Below are 18,417 nucleotides of genomic sequence, written 5' to 3'. Positions count from 1 at the left end.
CAACAAATGCTTTCTTATGGGTTGTTATGGAAGTTGTCAGAATTAAGTACTCGGGGTATGTTTCAGCAAGCCATAGATGGAAGAATGCGCAGGTATGTGGAATTCATATGTTATGTTATAGAGTTTGTAAAGCGCATCTGTTACCCGTAGGTGTCCTGGCGCTATGGTAGAAGTCATCCTTCAGTTGAGTAGGTTATCATTGATACCAATTAATTTGCAAAAAGCCAGGTTTTTAGTGCCTTCCTGAAGCTGAGGTGGTTAGAAATGCCTCTAAGGTGTTGTGGTAGCGCGTTCCAGGCCTGAGTAGCCCCGACCAAAAAGCTCCGACCACCCCAATTCGTTTTTTTTCGCCAGTGCGATTGTGGCCAATTTGGCCTCAGCGGAGCGTAATGCTCTTCTGGGTATATACCAACGAATGTGCTTGGTCAGATATGAGGGTCCCTTACCCTGGAGCGACCTGTGCACTATGCACATGGCTTTAAACAAAATGCGTTTTTTTACTGGAAGCCAGTGTAGTTTTTTGATTCCGGGTGAGATGGCAGCGTACTTTGGAATCCCTGAGATCAGTCGAGCGGCTGCATTTTGAAGTAACTGGAGTTTATTCAATAGCCCTTCCCGAATATTTAGGTAAAGGCTATTGCAATAGTCCAGTTTTGAAAGGGCAAGGGCTGATAGCACTGTTCTTAAACTCTCTTTGGGAAGTAGGGGCAGAATTTTTTTGCAGGACTTTAAACTAAATGAGGTGGCCGACACCACCGTATTAACTTGATATTTGTAGGATAGCTGGTTATCTAGCATTATCCCTAGATTTTTAACTTTCCTGCTAGGTGGCGGAAGTGGACCCAATGAATCTGGCCACCATTCTGGAGTCCAGAAATTTGGATCATTCCCAAAAAGAATCACCTCGGTTTTGCTGGAATTCAACTTGAGGCAATTTTGAGCCATCCACTTACCAACCTCTGTCATACAGTCATTAAACCCAGAAGTAATGTTCTGCTGCCCTCCCGGGAGCAGAGACACCACAATCTGGGTATCATCGGCATAGGAGGTGAGATGGAACCCGAAGGATTCTACCAGAGGGGCTAGCTGCTTTACATAAACATTAAAAAGTGTTGGACTGATGGAAGAGCCCTGCGGGACCCCACAGGGGAAGGAGAAGGATTTGGCAGAGAAGTCTCCCAGAGTAACCGTTTGTACTCTATCTTCCAGGAAGGAATTAATCAGGTTCCAGGCCATGCCTCAGACTCCAATTTCCTCTAATCGGTCCATCAGCAAGGCTGCTGATAGATCCAACATAATCAGTGCCGCTTTTCCTCCTTGGTCAAGGGTGGCTCTGATCTCTTCTGTAGATTTAAGGAGTGCCGTTTCCGTGCTGTGTCCCGCTCGAAAGCCGTATTGAGTAGGATCCAGCACCCGACCTGCCTCCAGAAAATTGCTAAGTTGGGTGTTCATAATTTTTTCCACGATTTTGGCGGGAAACGGAAGCCTGGATATGGGCCTAAAGTTATTAGGATCATTATTATCCAGTTGAGGTTTTTTTTTTTTAGAAGTGGGAGGATGGATGCTGCTTTCCAGTCTAAAGGGAAGTGGCCTTTTGTAAACATGCCATTAATTACGGATGCTAAAAATTTTGTAACTGGTTCGGGTGCAAGTTTCAGCACTGATGCGGGACAGGGGTCCAACCGAGATCCTGATCTGATTTTAGTCAAAACATTCCCTACTTCTGGAGCTGTGATAGGGGCAAAATGGAGAAACTGATCCGATGAGAAATTCGGATTATTCTGATCTGGCGCGCTCAGTTGGGAATTTTTAGATAGTTGTGAGAATGTGGAAAAAATCACATTAACCTTGTCAAAAAGGTGGTTGGCTATCCTGTCGCAAAGCTCTTGAGAAAGGTTTATAGCCCGACGCCCAAGGCATATTGCTTGGGGTCAAGGGCAACAAGTTTTCATATGTATTTTGATCTTGGGACAAGCAGGCCCAACCCCCTGCAGCACAAACCCTTTGGCTGCCAGTTTGCAGTACCACAGTATGGATCAGGGAAGGGAACAGTCTGCAGTTACGTTAATATTTTTGTCCATTTGTTAATGCTGTTCAAACTTTTATTTATGGTTCATTAATTGAAAGCCTTTATTAGGGTGAGCGTTCTAAGTAAATGTTTTAAGCTCTGACTACACTACTGACAGTGGTTCCAGTTTAAAAATGTGTACGCACATTTTCAAAGTTTAGCAATATGAGGCTATGTATAATGCTCCCAGAATGCTCTCTGATTTGATGCAAATATTTGTAGAAGCTTGAAAGCAAGATTGATGATTAATTGCTTTCAAAATAAAATGTTGATAAAAAATGAAAGCAGGAAAATTTCTTTTTGCTAAAATACTGTAAAATGTCAGGTACCATTTCTTTGCAGCATCATTTAGTAACATGTGTTGATGCATGCTAGTAGTTCTCAAAAATATTCATAATGGAAAATCAGTGTGACCAGTTTCAATAAGATTATGGGAAACAAAAACAAAGAAGCATTGGCAAAGCCAGTAGGTCTGAAATTGGTGGTCAGCTCTTTAGTTTCGTCAATGTGACTTGTTTTGGCATGGTTTTTGTAAAACCTTATTGGTGTGGGAGCTGCCGGGCCCTCACCATTATGACAAACATTGGCAAAAGCCAAAATTGTTTTTGGTCTCAAAAAGCACACACTACCACAGTAGTTACTTACACTGAACAAAACTACTTTGTGCGCAGATATGCTCCTTGTGAAAGAGCAGAATGCTGTCACTCACAGTTGAGACAGCCGATACAGAGAGAGAGAGAGAGAGAGAGAGAGAGAATTTTAATAAACGCAAAAGGGGATGTTTAACGCCAGACCAAATAAGGGGCCAATTCTTAAAGAAAGTCTCAAAAGTGCACCCATAGTATATGTCCTTGCATTAAGTGCAGCTAAGTGAATTCCCAAGAATTTACAGAGGGAGGACAAGAAATAGTACTCCTAGAAAATATTTGTGAACTGCATTTTAGCATGAGCAAATATGCATGTGTAGATTTGCTCATGCAAAATCTGAGTGTTTGCAAGCTCACTTTCCCTCCAACCACTGTTTTCTCAACTCTGGAAGGAGGTTTACGTCTGCCATAGTCAGGAGTAAATTTCCAACATTTTTCAGTATGGGAAAAGATTAGAGAAGTTGATGAAAACCCTTAAAACATGCAAGTTAGTAGGTTTACACAGACTCCAAAGAGCATTCTAACCCTGGAACTATTGCTTACCACTACCTTCAGTCCCAGTATGTAGATCTGCGGAAACATAAGGGAATTGCATGCTTAATACTTTCCATTTCTATAACCCAGAACTGTATGTTTGCCAAGATCTAGATCCTGATACACAAGACCGCTACTTAGAATACTTAAGTAATTATACCAATACTTTAGTAACCCTTGGGGATGACCTAATAGACCTTACAGCATTTAAAACGCCAGCCACACTTGAATAGGTTTATGCAACAATAAAGGGCTAGTAGCCCATAAAGCAGTAGGCCGAGATGGCTTTTCTGTCATGTTCCACAAAACATATGCAGACTTATTATTACAACCAATGACTAAAGTCTACAACCATTTTCTTACTTCTGTGTAAGAGTTGATAATAACAGTTATTTTAAAACCAGACATATCCCAAGTCTACACTGTACTGCCCAGCAGCCATGCCCAACTATGATGTTAAAATGTTTACCTCCATTCTTGTACGACTAATCAATGATTCCAGTTTACCAATCAGGGTTTGTAAAGAATATAACAGAAGGTTTGCTGTAAATCTGATGGCATCCTCAGCGAAAGAAAGCAAAAGAATGATCCTTCTTTTGTTAGATGCTGAAAAAGCCTTCGATAGAGGTGAGTGGTGAGTCCTGGAAAAGACCCGAAGTAAAACAAAGCCCAGCAACAAGTGAAGAAAATGGGTCACTCTCCTCGACTATACAATTAAGTAGTCAAGGCAAGATACCCCCTTACTCCTTTACTGTTTGCCTTAACAATAGCACCTCTCCCCCATTCTGCTTCGCTATCTACTGCGGCTTCCCCTCAAACAACGACCCAAGCCCCCAAATCTTCTAACATCCTCAGTTACATCTCTCACAAAACAGAGGTAACCACACATCCCTCAACCCTGATAACATTAATACACAGCCCTGTCCTAGCATATTCAATGTAGGGTAACTCACACAATCCCCCACTATTTGCAGATCAGTTTGCTGATGGTGAGCTACTGACTAGGGAAGGGCTCATTCTCACACGTAACGACATATATTGACTAATCCACTGAGCTGGATGGAGACATGTAAGTGATCACACAGGGAGAGAGGAGACTCACATAGAATTAATATTCCATTAGGAACAGATGTGAGGGTATATTTATTTTGTATAATTGCACTAATAATCTTATATGACCCCATAGACATAAATAAGCTCTCAATTGAGAAAGAGATCTTAATATAGAGATCCTAGGTGGAACCTGGATAAGGATTTAGACAAAAGCCACTAAAAGCCCTATCAATATACATAGAGCATAAAGAAAATACAAAATGGTGTCTGCCTCCAACTAGATCAAAACAAATATTTGGAGGATTAGACGGATGATGGAAAGACTGTGGAGAATTGAATAGTTTAGTCCATGTGTGATGGATAGGCCCACATATTGGAAAGAGATACTCCTACACATTAAAGGCATAACAGGGATACATTTACCACTCAAATCCGCAAGTGTATTATGTGGGGAGCTTGGGACAATACTGCTTATTGACTTACACATTTATTATTGATAGCTCGTCTAGATATTACCATGTTTGAAATTTTCAAATGGCTCTCTCCATTACATTTTTAGTGGGGTAAAATTTGGCACAATTATGCTGTGGAAAAAGTATTGTGCTATGCAAACAAATGATGAACGGAATGCTGAATAAATCATACATTCACCCCCAGTTAAGAGATCTGGGTTAAATCCATTGTTCTTTTGCTCACCATGCCACCCCAGTTTAGACCCAGCCATATGCAAATCAGTCTTGATCCTGTGCCTCCAGTGGAAAAATGATCAGCACTTGTAAATGACAGAGTTTCGCAAGTTTGAGAAAGTTTGGATCCCATTTAAACCCCTCATGAAACCACAGTGTGATTTTAGGAGACCGAGCAATGCTGTCAGCTGTGCTACAATGATCCACCAAATCTGACATGTCTTCATTATCTGAAGATTCATCAAAAGAGGAACCCCTGCCTTGAGAACTGATCTAATGATTGAGTTGTGAGATATGTTGTAAAGCCTTCTCTCTCCTCACAAGACTGAAAGAAAAGTACATTTGGAAATGAGTACATACTGTGGTTGGTCCTTCCCTTGTTGCCCCCATGTGCCTTAAAATGTATTGTTAATTGTGCTATTTCCAAATAAGCTCTATAAATGTGAAGAACGACAAAATAAATTGTTAAAACAAGAGTTATAATCACCTGCAGGGCTTCTTTCCATTGGAATTCCAAATGTTTTTCACTCTTTAAGCTTAAGCTTTTCTGATCTCATTGAAGACCAACTCAACAGATTTACGCAAGAGAGATCTGTTAGCGAACAGACAAGGCATTCCTGGGAGATAGTGTCTCCTTTTTTGCTAATATTTTGTCTTCCATGTTGTATTCTAGTTTTATTATGGCACCTTTTGACTATTTCACTACATCCTGCGATTTTCAGTTTATTATATGACCATTTTTTGCAACGATATTGCCCAGATCTGAGCCAGTGAGAATTGACACCGAGATGAATAACTCGATGCACAATACATTTTACTTATTTTTCTTTATTATAGGCATCTACCACAAATGTGAGGAGAAACTCAGGTGTTCAGTCTTTCTGGGGCTTCGGCATGGTCTCGCCAAGTTTAGGTCGTGTAACTTTTCCTTCGGTTTCAGAAGCACTGCATCTGCCTCGCTAGTGGGCAGACCTCATCCAGTTCATGACGAGAGAGAGAGATTGTTTACTTGAGTGCATGGCTTCTGAGGAAGTAGCCTTTGGCACATATAGGTCTCTTTTAAGAGAACTTAGAGGACGTGGCAAGCGCCAGAAACCTCTGCACCAGAACTCAGTCCAGAGGTAAATGGTAGAAATGTTGTCACTGCACTGGTGAAGAATATAATCTGGTCACCTATTCAGTAGGAGAAGTCATGTCCTTTTGTGTTACTTGGCTGAGCAAGAGGTTGGCGGAAACCTGCAAGATTTTTATTTTTAAAGTTATTTGGGCCTATTTGAACAAGCCTGGACAGTTCTTTCCCATGAATAGTGAGTCGGTCAGTAGATGTCTGATGGGTCTAAGACTTTTGCTCCCTCTTGTTTGTCACCCCATAAACTCTGGGAACCTGAACCTGCTCCTGGCCAGGTTGTTGCATAATGGCTTTGAGTTGATGTACTCCTGTAAGATTAAACTCCTATCATGGAAAAATTTAACATCAATTGTCATAACATCAGCTAAGCAGGAAGCTAAAAGTACTCCGTGCTTCTGAATCTTTCACAAGGACATGCTGATTTTCAGGACCAACCCTTCCGTCAGCCCAAAAGGGACAATTGAGCTCCATCTGAATAGTGAGATTGTTCTGCTCACGGTTTTTTCTCCACCTTTCCACAGCTGAGGAAACCTAGCACCGTCGTCTAGTTTGACTACATTCGGGAATCTGCATTCTTCCATCATTCTTTTTGGAAGCAGTGGTACTGTTTAATAGTAGCTAAAGCCACCAGTCACTGCTAGAGAGATTATGTGAATTACCATGAACTGTTACAATTTACATGAATCCTAATGTCCATGCAGTGCCCTGTCACACCCATCCACTGCACCCATCTTTAGGTATATATTCCAAGCAGCTATGTGTGCAACCACACTTATATTTTTCAGACACTGCTCTATCAACTTCCTATAGCAGTGCAAGAATTTATCTGGATGTTCTGAACAAGCTTTTTTCCTGGCGCAACTTCACCTGCTGTATTTCTTTCTTACTTTTATTTACTATTAAAAGTGAGTAAGAGCCACGACTTAAAGAAGTCCGTTGCTATTACTACGATGGTTCTTTGCAACTGTCCATGACCTTCCCCCTCAGTTCCCATCAACTATATCCTTTTTTCATGAAGGAAGCTGGCTAGGCAGTGCATACATGCGTGATTGGGGTGTTCTTCCTAGAACGTACTTGTGTGTATATTTCTAGCATACATACCTCTGTTAACCGCTACAAAAACGTTCTTGTACCATCACTGTGTGTTATAATACCTAACAAATTGATACTAGAAAAGAGCCTGTAGACTGAAAGTAATTGCTTTATATTGCCTTATTTCCCCCTCTTTTAACCTTAGCAAGAACTCCCTTTTATCTTATCAAGTAATCTTTTATTTCTTAAATTTGTGTGTGTTTTTATAAAATGTCTGCTGATCCTGGACTTAACCTCTGTATTTCCAAATCCCATTCACCGAGAGGTTTTGTAGGCACATCTATTGTTCTCGAGCAATCTGAAAACATCATGCTCTTCAAACACAGAGTTCATTCTGCAAATTATTTAGTAAACCTGTTATAATTCTCTCAGCAAGATTAGTAGTGGTGAGGCAGAGTTTTACGTTTTTTAGAATTTTAAGAAAAAAGTAGGTTCTATGTTTTTGTAGAGCATTGTAGTCCGTGTGGTATTTTTATCTGTGAGTTTTTCTACCGAACTATGCAACGTCACATTTCTCTTTGGGGGCACTAATCAAACTCGAATATGTTTAAAATATGATTTACCTTTCTATTGTGTGCTTGACTTATTCGATGAATGCGGTGCAGAAGGAGGACTGCCTGCTGAACTGACTCTGCCTCTCGTTTATTTTGCAGTGTGTACATGGGCTTTATATTTCCTCACCACATCGGAGGACGCTCAGGAGAAGCTTTACAGGGAGGTGACCCAAGTACTAGGCAAGGGGCCCATCACACTGGAGAAAGTGGAGCAGCTCAGGTAAATACAGTTCAACTACTTCAGCCCAATACCAGCTGTTTGCACTACAGGGCAATTTACTGGCTGTAAATGGTGCATACGTTTTTTGCAGCCTGCAACCTTAAGACCCTTTTTCCAGAGTAAACCCAAATGCTTCGTTCATAGGTGGCCCACACACAGACCCCCCCCCCCCGCATCTAGAACACTGTTTCTGCTGAGTTTTTTTACTCTTTGTAACCCAAGGGCCCTCTTTGTAACCTGTCTCTCCAACATTTTACGAAGGCTTCTTTTAGCATCGACATAATGATGGTACTTCCAATATGTAGAATATTTCATGCTCCATAGGGTGTTTCTCATGTACTGTAACTGTGTCTCAAGATAGCTTTGTAACCATGAGACGTTGAAGTTGGAGGACTTTTGGCAGATAAGCCAATTCTAGCTTATTAATGCGTGCGAAGTAAGCATGGCAGTTGTAGTGGTGTTTTAGATAATAGGTCTGATCTCATAGAGAACCCTTTTTTAAAGTAAATAGCATCTGAAGTTCTCTCTTACAGGTATTGCCGGCAAGTCCTCTGTGAGACAGTACGAACAGCTAGACTGACGCCCATTGCGGCACGGCTACAGGACCTGGAAGGCAGAGTTGACCATCATATCATTCCCAAAGAGGTACAGCCTTTGGTTTTAAATATGATTTTTAAGGAAAATGCTAGTTGGAATTGATGGAGGCATCAGCCATGACTTCACCACTATAATAGGAAACAATGGTCCCCTAAGGGGCAAGTGTGAACCTGAACTTCCATGGTAACCTAGTGAATAACCATCAATAGATTGGTTTTACTGCAAAGAATACATTTTATTTCATTACTCAACACTTGGAATCTTAGTAAAACGAACTCATTCAGCTCTGTAAACATAAACATTCGGAATTAAATACGTTTTCCATAATGATGCAATGGTGCAGTGAAAGTGAGGTAGAGGAGTACGAGGTGCGTTTGTGCTATAGAATACATTTTATTCGTTTTTTCTCAACACTTGGACTATTAGTAAAACAAACTCATTCCACTGTCAGCATATACATTCAGAATTAAAGAGGTGTTCCCTTTTTAAAAACATTTTTTTTATTGTCAAAAAGAAGGTACATCAAGATATTCTAATCCACAATAACTGAGAGTGATAACAGGAAGTGAAATATCACCATAATTTACAGTGTTCAGATTCATACCAAGTGAGCACACCCAGTACTTTACAAATATGCATAGGTGGAGGTGTTCCCAAACTACGCAACGGCGCAATGAGGTAGGTGAATAAGAGGTATGCGTGTGCTATACAATATATACATAAATAGTGACTAGGGAGGATGCACAGTTTTTTGATCCAAACACTAACACAGAGTTGCAGGCTCCTGAATTGCATAGACATTACAGTACACTGTTTTTGTGTCATCGTTTCGACCCTTAGAGGTTATTTGTACAGGGTCATCATCAGGACGATGAATATTCTTTCTAGTAAAACCCATCTATGGTGGAGGGTTGGGGGGGGTCACACTTCCATTGTTTCCTATTGTATTGTTCTACCCCAGGTCCCAGAGTTACAGGGTTGGCCCTTGTTTTACGCATATGACAATCACTGGCACACTGTGCCTTTGTTTTAGTAGGACAGGGACCAGTGATATTCCAGAGATTCCCTCCATTCCATCCTGGACTCTGTAGAGTGCATAGTTCATCCCTAGTGCTTTGTTTCCTTTGCAACGAATCCCTTTATTCTTTTAGTCATTCTTTGTATTCTGATTAGATTCGAGTGGATTGCACTTGTCTATGCAAAAGGTTTACCGTATATTTAAAAAGGAGACCAATAGTATGTAGGCTTTCCACTGGTTTTCAGTGCACCTCCTGACTTCTCTAGAATGATCCCCCATTTTGGAAAAATCATATCACCTTTGGCAGTTCATATTCCACTGCTGTTCTCTTGTGCACACTTGCTCCAGACCATGTGTAGTGCATATCCAGATAAAAGCAGAAATGTAATGCCTTACAGCTTGAAAGGCTTTTGATACTGGAATGTTTAGAATGAATTAAGCGTGTAATTGCTCATCCGTTATTCAAAGTACCTCCTATTCAGAGGTGTATGAGGGGATAAATTAGTTTGCTCACGTTGACTTCCACTAGATGGCAGGGATTCAGCAAGCCATTCACTATTTATTCTCTCTCAACCTTCAATGTCACCTGGTATAATGTTATTGTGTGTTCTTGAATGTTTCTTAAATTACCTTTTTGAAAGTAGGAACATCCCAGTAGATTCCTGTTGTATATTTATGATCTGTTTAAAATCACTTGTGTCTTATAGTTTTTCAGTACAGCTTTTTCGAAAAGTTGTTAAGAATTATTCTCGAACAAGTTTTGGTAGAACGTTACCAATATAATTTAGGTTCCTTTACTGCTAATTTATAGGGTTTTTCAGAGGTTGTGTATTCTTGAATTCTCTCTTTGTAAGTTCATATAGTGGATTTCAGGGATTTTGTAACGGTGTGCGTGAGTCCACCAACCTACAACCAATCAGACAGATTTTGAAGACTATTTGGTACAGAATTGTGATAATGACATCAATTTATCAGCCGTGAATCGGCTCCAGAATAGAATCATTAATGCAATCCTATCCTTAAATTCCTGCTGCCTTTGGTGGAGTATACATCAGATCTCATCTCATATCAGGGTGTATAGCTTCTTGCAAGTGCATCTGCCAAAGCTTTCAGAAAAAGGGGAACAGGCTTGCACTAAGTACTGTGGCTCTTCACTCATTCCATTCTAGGACAGATGGAAACCTGCGTGCTCAGCGTGGGACTTGCATTAACCCTCGGTGACAGCCCCCGCCGCGCCTGTGTGTCTGGAAGTGTTGAGTGTGTAAGTGTAGTTGTGTATGTGGTCAACAGACAACCGTACAGACACCCAACCCACGTTTTTGTGTGACATAGCTGCAGTTCCAGGGGGGCCACAAAAGAAAACAAAATTGTCTTCATTTGACACCAGCGGGGTTCTTCTGGGACCCCTCTACATTTGGCAAGCGGGTCAGGATACCACTATCCTGTCCTCCTTGTTCCTTCTTTTTATGTGTTTTTGAGGGCTCAGAGAACTAAAATGGCGCCTGCAGCATCCTCTTCTTTGTTGTAGCCAGCCAATGAGATTGCATAGTTTGAGTTAGCAGTACTCTGCTGATATACCGCGGCGTGAAATATCTATGAATTCGGAATATCTATACATTTTAAACCTTAATTTCTCATAAACAATTGAATAGATTTACACTTAATCATAAAAGACACACATTCTGGATGAAGATCTGGCTTTCTGCCGAGTTTGGTTTAATTCCCTTTATTCCCTTTAGCAGTTTTGGCTGCGGCTATGTCCAAGTCTAAAGTTCCTATGAGAAATTGCACTGGGAAAAAGTATTTTGTGACTACCCTCTTTCTCGACCCCCACTTGATGGATCACCCTGTAACTTTTTCAAGCAAGGAGCTGAGGTGGATTGTATTATTATTATTGTTTTTTTTACGTTTTGTTACGATTCATCAAACTGCACCAAAGTTATTGGCAAACCCAAAAATTAATGTCCTTTTAAAAACTGGTCCTAACTAGAACGACACAGTGGCGAGTTCCACTTTGTAATGTATACATCTGAGTGCATGTAAAATAATTGCATGATTTAAGTTCATACTCCAGCGCATGCAACAAAATAAATAGTCAGGAGATAGTTTTATATGCAATCCTTAAGGGTCTGTAAAGTGATGTTGTATGAAGTAACAACATTAAACACAAATAATGCAAATGTGAATCAACATGCACAGTTTAAATAAAGTAAAAACATTTCATAAACATATATTTCAATGTTATTGAGCATTGCTTGTCATAAATACATCTAAAGTAAATAGCTTTCCTAAAATGCTAATTACTCTGAATAAATTATACGTTATCATTATTCTAACATGGATAAATAAATTGTGCAGTTTATATACATTAATGTACAGTTTCAGTCTAAAGCTCTATTTATGACGATAAATACATATGTTTGTGTTTCAGGCGTCACTTACCTCTTTTAAAGCTTCAGTTCTAAAATGCACTTCTGTCATTTGGTTTTCACATTAAGTGTGAAATATAAATAGATTTGGCATTCAATTAAGAAACCGCACTTGTGGAATTTATCTGATATGATTTTGTAGCAGTGGTGCATGTATGTAAGGAAAACATGGTCCTTTAAATATTTCCTGCATTTATCTAAATGAAACAGTTTGTTTTATATTCACTGTGCAGACTTTTAAAAATGGTTTATTTTAGCCTCTAGCTGTCAAGTAAGGTAGAAAATCTTTTAAAGAACTGCAACGTTGCCAAACTTATGTTAAATGGGGCAGCATTTGACTTTCACAGATAATGAGCTGTGGACTCTGGACCTCTTCTCAGCTTGTGCAGGACGGCTCGCATCAATCATGGCAGCCTAAGCACTGAAATACCAAGTTTAATGCTACTCGTACACAGAGCTGAAACACGCCTTTTCTTAATTCTAGGATTGTAATCTTATTTTCAAAATTAGTAAGTAAACCTACATACATAGGAACATCTGCAACATGCCCACGTAATATTGTAGTATTCGGCATTAACCTGTCAAACGTTTCACACAAAACTCTCTTCATGCCATTTGGAATCCTCATGCATTTCAGCCTTGCAACAGCTTGACAGGCTTGAAGTCTGAGTTAGATTACTTCCACTGTTAACGAAATGAAAGGGACACTTTTTCAAATACAGACTACTCAGCAACAACTCACTTGTTTATATAGTACATTTACATATTCTAAATCTAAATATTAGATTATTTCGAAATGTTTAAATTACATTTTTAAATATCAGTAATTATTGTACTACCACGCTAGTATATGCTAGGTATTTCGAAATGTGTATCCAGGTATAAATAATTTGCTACTCACTGAAAGGCATAGTTTATAGGTGCTACAGATATACTAATAATTTCTAGTGTTGATTATTCCAGTCCATGTGAGGTGAGGTTAGGAAACAGCTCTATCAATTTCACTGACTCATTGTCAGTGAAATTGCTCTCCCTCCCTCGCAGCTCCACCATTAAGTGAGGCCTTCCCCCAAGCCCCTGCACTCTTGAGTGTTGGTGTTCAAGGCCCTCCTCCACCCACAGGGTTTTACCTGTGCCTCATTCCTTGTGGTCCAGTGGACCTCTGTCTCCTTTCTCTTGCTCTGCTTTATCTCTCCTTTTTCACTCGTTTCTATCTCCCCCTTTCACTCTCCTTCTGTGTCTCTCCTCCTTTTTCACTCGTTTTTTCCCTCATTTCAAGCTCCCCCTTCACTCTTTTTCTGTCTTTCCTCCGTCTTTCACTCGTTTTTCACCCTCATCTCAATCTCCCCCTTTCACACTCCTCTGTGTCCTCTGTGTCTTTCCTCCACTCTGCGTGCACTTTTGCTGCCTTATTGGCACTTTCCCCTCTCTTTTTGACCTTTTTCTTTGCCTTTTTCCACCCTTTTTTTTCCCCGCCGCTGCTGCCCCCGCGACCAGCGCGACCGGCCCAATCCAACTAACCACCCCGTTCCTGCCTCCCAGCTGTCCAGCCCTCCCCAAGCCATACTTAATGGCGGCCACGCGCAGCGGGTACGCCGAAGCTGTGTCAAAGGCAAACCCGTCTGTGTCCGTCTGAACGCTAGCATCACCGGCCGACACCCATGGACCCTTCAGCTGTCACCGCTGTCGGCACACCTGCAGCACCGCCAAGACCGCGGACCGAGCGCAACCCGCCCGCAAGAACACAACCAAACAGAAGACCCTGCAATGCATCCTCCTCATCATCCGATCCCTCCACAAACACGCCACCGAAATCTGGGACCTCCTCGACAGCACCACCCCGGATGTAGCTTTCTTCACCGAAACCTGGACCAACACATCCTCGGGACCGGACATCGCCTTCGCCTTCCCCAAGGATACAAGATCTCCACTAAGGACCGCCCCACCCACCCAGGAGGAGGAATCGCCATCGTACACAAATCCACCCTCCGCCTGAGCACACTCCCCGACGAGCCCACAGACCTGATGGTACACCTTCACTTCAAGGTACTGGTCGGCCCCACCTCCTCCCTCCGAGGAACCCTCCTCTACCGATCCCCTGGACCCTGCGGACTTGTCGCCAACTCCATCACGGACATCATCTCCCCGCATGCCATCGCGTCCACCAACTACACCCTACTGGGAGACCTCAACTTCCACCTCAACAACCAACTGGACCCCAGCCCCACATCCCTCCTGGACAATCTCCACAACATTGGACTGCGCCAAATCGTGACCGAACCCACGCACTCAGCAGGACACACCCTCGACCCCCTCTTCACAACAGGAAACTCCATCACCTTCAATCACACCACCGAACTCCCATGGACTGACCATCGATGCGTCCACTTCACCTTCATAACACCCACCATCCACAGACACCAGCACCTGCTCCCACAAAGAAACTGTACCAGAATCACTGACGACCAGCTAACCTCATCACTCAGCAACTCCACCCCAACCATTGCGGAAAACGACGACACCAACACCGCAGCCTGAACCATGCACAGATGGATCTCCAACAGCGCCAACACCAAACAACAACACCCACGCCAAGAAAGCTAGATGGTTTACCACCGAACTTAGAGAGTCCAGACGCACTTGCCTCAAAAAGACCTGGAGGAACACCAAATCCACAGAAGCCCACAACAACTTCAGAGCCGCCACCAACGCCCACCACCAACTCATCAGAAAAATGAGGAAAAAAGGGATTGAAGACAGAATCTCCACTCATGCACACAACAGCAAAGAACTCTTCAACATCATCAAGGAGTTTGCCCAACCCACCAGCGAGTCCACCGACATCCCTCCCTCACAAGAACTCTGCGACAAACTCAGCACCTTTTTCCACCACAAAATCAAGAGCATCTACGACAACTTCGACGAAGACAACCAACACACTGAACCCTCACCAACCACCCGACACCCTGAAGCCAGCGTTCTACAACTGTGCAGCCCTCACCACCAAAGACACACTGAATCCAGTCCGGGGACCCTCACGGACCCCTGCCCCCATCATCTTTTCAACAGAGCCGTCGACACCATCGCACCCAATCACTGCCACACCATCAACTGCTCCCTGGCAACTCCCTCGTTCCTCAACGACTGAAAACACGCTGAGATCAACCCCCCTCCTGAAGAAACCCTCAGCGGACCCCACCGACCTACATACCCATCTCCCTGCTCCCGTTCTCCGCGAAAGTCATCGAGAAAGTCATCAACAGCCAACTCGCCACATTCATCAAAAAGCACAACATCCTCGACTCCTCCCAATCCGGTTTCAGAATAAACCACAGTACGGAAACAGCCCTCCTTGCCGCAACCGACGACATCCGCACCCTACTGGTCAAAGGAGAAACAGCATCCCTCATCCTCCTCGACCTCTCAGCGGTGTTCAACAGTCTCTTACCGCACCCTAATAAGCAGACTCCACGACGCAGGGATCCAAGAGAAGGCCCTCGACTGGATCCGCTCCTTCCTCTCCGGCAGAACGTAGATGTTCAGACTCTCCCCCCTCCCCCCCCTTTCCTCTCGGACCCCACACCAACCACCTGCGGAGTCCCCCAGGGATCTTCCCTCAGCCCTACGCTCTTCAGCGTCTACATGGCTCCTCTCGCCCCCATCGTCAGAACCTACAGACTTAATATTGTGTCATATGCAGATGACACCCAGCTCATCCTCTCCCTATCCAGCGAACCCAACACCGCCAGACACAACTTTCGAGAAGGCATGGAAGCCGTCGCCAAATGGATGAAAAACAGCTGCCTACAACTAAACAATAAAACGGAAGTACTCATCATGGGCCCAAACCCCGATGCTTGGAACGACAACTGGTGGCCTCCTGCCCTCGGAAGCCTGCCCACCCCCACAGACAACGCACGCAACCTAGGAATCATCCTGGACTCAGAGCTCAAATTGGACCGCCAGATCAACTCTATCTCGTCCTCCTGCTTCCACACCCTCCGCCTCCTACGCAAGACCTTCAAATGGATCGCCCTTGAACACAGAAAGACCGTCACTCATGCCCTGGTCACCAGCAGACTCGACTACGGCAACGCACTCTATGCCGGAATGAACAAAAACCTCACACGCAAGCTACAGAAAATCCAAAACGCTGCCGCAAGACTGGTCCTCAACCTGCCAAGACACTGCCACATCTCCCAGCACCTGCGCACACTCCACTGGCTCCCCATCGAAGCTAGAATCACCTTTAAGATGCTCACCCACGCTCACAAGGCCCTCCACGACACCGGACCAGCATACCTGAACAGCCGACTCAAATTCCTCGCACCGCAAAGGATCCTACAATGGGCCCGACTCTCCTACGCCGCAGTCACCGCACCAGAAAGACCAGATCGGGAGGCCGCTCCTTCTCCTTCCTCGCGGCCAGAGCCTAGAATGACCTTCCGCTCCACCTCAGACAGACAACATCGCTCCCCATCTTCGCAAGAAACCTCAAAACCTGGCTCTTCGACAGACCCCCTCCTTGATGGACTGGAACCTGCGACCCCCTCCAAGCCCCTAGCACCTTGAGACCCTTACAGGTGAGTAGTCGCGCTTAACAAACACCTTGATTGATTGTCAATTGATTCATATTTTTATAAATCTTTCAAAAAGTTATTCTGTATGATCATTCATGTTCAATAATCCACTTTGGTAGCCTTCGTCAAGAGATACTAGTTAACAATATGGTTATACACATTTTTAACTTTAACAAGCAACCTAGCAACAATAACATTAGGGCATGTTCACTATTGACTAATGTACAGAAGTTAACATAGAAGTCTGACATTGCCTGTAAGGAAACAACTCAGTTGATATACAATTCTACTTTAGTTCTTTTTTGAAGACATGAGGAGCCAGATTCCTGGATCCTTTGTCAGAACTAAGAATTAGAAAAATGTAACAGTAGATTCCTTACACTTCTAGTGGGCCCACGTGCATCTCTTTGAAAACCCATGTACATTATGGAGCCAGCTATTTTCCAGAGCTTGTGAAGGCATCATGTTGTCCAGTATTACTGCATTGATTCCTTCTGCAGAGCTTGTCTGTGGGCAGTAATCTTTGTTTGCAAGGGTACGGTAACTCTGGTTAGCCTAAGCTCACTCCCAAGTTTTCTGCAGTATCTCCACCCTGCCTTATTTTTCTACCTTTCCTTTCCACTTGGATGTAGCCTTTTTCTCCCAATTGGAGATAACTGCTCACTTGAAAGCTTTTGGCTCTCTCACAAATGTAGATTTCTGATGAATACCTCTAACCACAGGTTCCTCACTTTACAATACCTTCCAGGCTTCAGACTGGATTCTGAAAACTGTTCTCTGGCTGTCCAGCTCAGCGGTGACTCCATACCACCCCGGAAGTGACAGAGCGGAGCTGCATATAAGCGCCAACCCTGCACACTGACGACCTTTACTTTCTTTCTGCCCCTTCAGATGCGGATTTCGAACTCCACTACCAATTTCGTCGCCCTTTCGACGACTCCTGAAATTGCAATAAAAATCCATAGTGCCAGGGAATGATGTCCCCTCGTAAGCCTACAGCTTTCAAACCCTGCTGCAACTGTAGAAAACAGATGTCTGTCACATGCCTGCACAATGTGTGCCTCTGGTGCTTGGACTTGTGACACAATTCGAAGTTGGGTGACAAGTGTGCTCCCACACACCTAAAGGCGATCAGGGATGAAGAAGCGAAGCTGTACATTCCTGAACACAAGAAGTAGTCAGAGGCCGCACGTAGATCCTACTTCCACTGCAAGTCCAGGATGTAGGCTCTCCTGTGAGTGGTCATCTTTCATGTTGAAGCCTTCCAGTAAGTCGAAATGGAAGTTCAAACTCAAGCAAATGTACGCAATGCAGGACTTGACCCCATCCTGCTGCTTTCTGTTCAAAGAGAAGGCTTGAAGGTGTCACACTATCAGTCGATCCCTTTCCAGATCTCAGGTTGCATAGCCCATCCCACAAATGATCCAGTTGCACCCTAGATTTTCCTCCTTTGAGGTGTGCCTTCAGGCCCCAAGGATCTGCTGGGTCTCCAGTCAGGTTACCATTGATGATCAATCCTTAACACAATTTGATCCCCTTGGATCTGTCACTTGCCCCGTACCGACTCTGATACAATCTTTCAGCCCGGCTCCATGACCTATACCAATCCTTCCCTCATCAACGCCGATACTGATGCAACCAGCGTCTGAAGAGGAGCCCGTGTAAATTCAGTTGCCTTATCCAGAATTGAGTTGTGGCCTCAGGATAGACCCTTTATTATCCAAGCTGTCTGATGTTCTTTTGTCTTTGGCCCACCAAAGCCTTGCAGTGGGCATTATTAAAGGTTATTTGTTGGCCCTTTCAGCCTTTT

General features: G+C 43.4%; 1 protein-coding gene across 5 annotated transcripts in view; it reads left to right on the top strand.

Moving 5' to 3' along the window:
- The window catches only part of CYP20A1 (cytochrome P450 family 20 subfamily A member 1), a 279,688-nt gene that overhangs the window by 137,153 nt on the left and 124,118 nt on the right, over positions 1–18,417 (top strand). For all 5 annotated transcript variants that reach the window (XR_014980004.1, XR_014980003.1, XM_085648947.1 and 2 more), the window contains exons 9-10: positions 7,863–7,983; positions 8,517–8,628. Coding sequence is in view for 3 of the 5 variants with exons in the window: in XM_085648947.1 (XP_085505073.1) it covers positions 7,863–7,983; positions 8,517–8,628 (233 nt within the window). In the remaining 2 variants the exon portion in view is untranslated. The remainder of the gene's footprint in view (positions 1–7,862; positions 7,984–8,516; positions 8,629–18,417) is intronic.

The sequence above is a fragment of the Triturus cristatus genome, chromosome 3_2 (assembly GCF_964204655.1).
Source record: "Triturus cristatus chromosome 3_2, aTriCri1.1, whole genome shotgun sequence".
In the NCBI taxonomy this organism is placed as follows: domain Eukaryota; kingdom Metazoa; phylum Chordata; class Amphibia; order Caudata; family Salamandridae; genus Triturus; species Triturus cristatus.
Note: the sequence above shows the minus strand (reverse complement) of the source record. Positions and strands in the feature narration are given on the sequence as shown.